Source organism: Wasmannia auropunctata, unplaced genomic scaffold (genome assembly GCF_000956235.1).
Source record: "Wasmannia auropunctata unplaced genomic scaffold, wasmannia.A_1.0 LD336078.1, whole genome shotgun sequence".
Classification (NCBI taxonomy): Eukaryota; Metazoa; Arthropoda; class Insecta; order Hymenoptera; family Formicidae; genus Wasmannia; species Wasmannia auropunctata.
The window spans coordinates 184,073-185,812 of NW_012026812.1; the positions used below are offsets into that span (position 1 = coordinate 184,073).

General features: G+C 26.6%; 1 protein-coding gene across 1 annotated transcript in view; it reads right to left on the reverse strand.

Moving 5' to 3' along the window:
• The window catches only part of LOC105449068 (putative nuclease HARBI1), a 4,141-nt gene that overhangs the window by 1,872 nt on the left and 529 nt on the right, over positions 1-1,740 (reverse strand). Inside the window, exons 2-3 of the mRNA XM_011688065.1 lie at positions 1,068-1,183; positions 305-583 (exon numbers count right to left, since the gene is read on the reverse strand). Of these exons, the coding sequence (XP_011686367.1) occupies positions 305-583; positions 1,068-1,183 (395 nt within the window). The remainder of the gene's footprint in view (positions 1-304; positions 584-1,067; positions 1,184-1,740) is intronic.

Sequence of the window (1,740 nt, forward strand, 5' to 3'; positions counted from 1 at the left end):
GTGCTCTTCCGATCTAGATTTTAAACTCATTTCGTCCGCACACAATATACAATGTCGCTCTATAATAGGTAATGAATTTAATTTTATTTTTAAAGCATCAAAGAGTTTTATATTAATACCAGGCACAACATCCCAATTATATGTAAATGATTGTAAAGTGCGGACAGAAGGTAATGCTATTGATTTTCTTAATTCTTTATAATTTCGCGGACCAAGAAAGTACATTGATAGTGCAAATTTTTTAAATTCATTATTGTATCGTATTCCACGTTTGCCTTTTGTTTGCGCGTCTACTTGTACTGACAATAACATATTAAATTTTTCGGGTAATAACTTATTTCCTAATTCTTTTAAAGTTTGAAAATTTTTATTTTGTACCTCAGCTTCTTTATATGCTGGTTCTTTAGTGGAGTTCCTTTGTTTTTCTTTCTTTTGAAGACGTCGCAGTTTTTGCTGAAGAATTTTATTTTTTAATTTCAATTTCTTGATGGTTGTACATAATCGTTCCTTGGTAGGACTGTTCTTTTTCTTTGATGTCATCGTTGCTTTCGAAACCATATTGTGAGAAGCATTAGATGTGGTTCTAAATAAACATAAAAATCATAAAAACTAAAAAGATAAAAAATAAAAAAACCAAAAACCAGATAAAGTATTTAATTTAATTGTAAAGTAAAAAGAATAATAAATATATATAATACAATATAAGTATTAATAAAAAAATAATACCGTATAAAAAAATAAAAATACATGAATGTTTTATTTGTTGACCTTTACATCTGGTTAATATGTTATTATATAGTATTATTTTATCAAAAAATATATACATATATATTATTATTAAAAACTTAAAAATATAAAAGTATAAGAAATATGCGATTATCTATTTTTCTCTTTAATTTTATAAAATAATTTGATAATAATTATTAGACTAATTATATTTACCAACTTTTATTAATTCTTTTGTATATTTTCGCATATAATATTTATGAACACTAATATATATATATTGAATATACACGAATGCAATAATAAGTTGGATAATAACAGTAAATTATATAAAAACTTACGACTTCATAATTTTAACATCCATTTGAGTTTTCTCTTCTATGCTAGTTTTAACAATTTCATTTCTTTCTTCTTTTTCTACTGCAGGACTTGGTTGCTCTTGTATTTCTATTGCAGTCTTTTTTCCTTTTCTGCATCTGCATTTGCTTCTAATTCACTGCAAAAAGATTTCAAATTATGATTTAGTATACATATTATAGTAGGTATATATACTACATCAATACAACATCAAACATTTTTAGATGTCTTATTTTATGTTCTTATTTTGGACATGTGTATTGACTATATATACATATACATGTTTTATATACAGGGTGGGCCATTTTAATCTATCCAGTCGAATATCTCGAAAATCAAACCCGGGAGAGAAAAATTTTTCAAACAAAAGTTTTGGGACTTTGAAGGGGACAAGATGATAATATTGGTTTGACCCTGAGTGGCGTCGTCAAGGTCAGGACAAGGTCACTTTAAATTTTTTAAATGGAACTCTCTATTTTTCGTTACATATTCTTGTAGCTTATTTCGAGAGATTTCCAAAACATATAGGTAAAATGTATTTTCGGTAAATAAATCTTGAGTTATGAAGCTTGAAAGTTACAGTACCGTCGACAATAGCATTATTCAAGGTGTCCGAACAATGGCTGAAACTTTTTCAATGTTGTTCAGGATCATGAT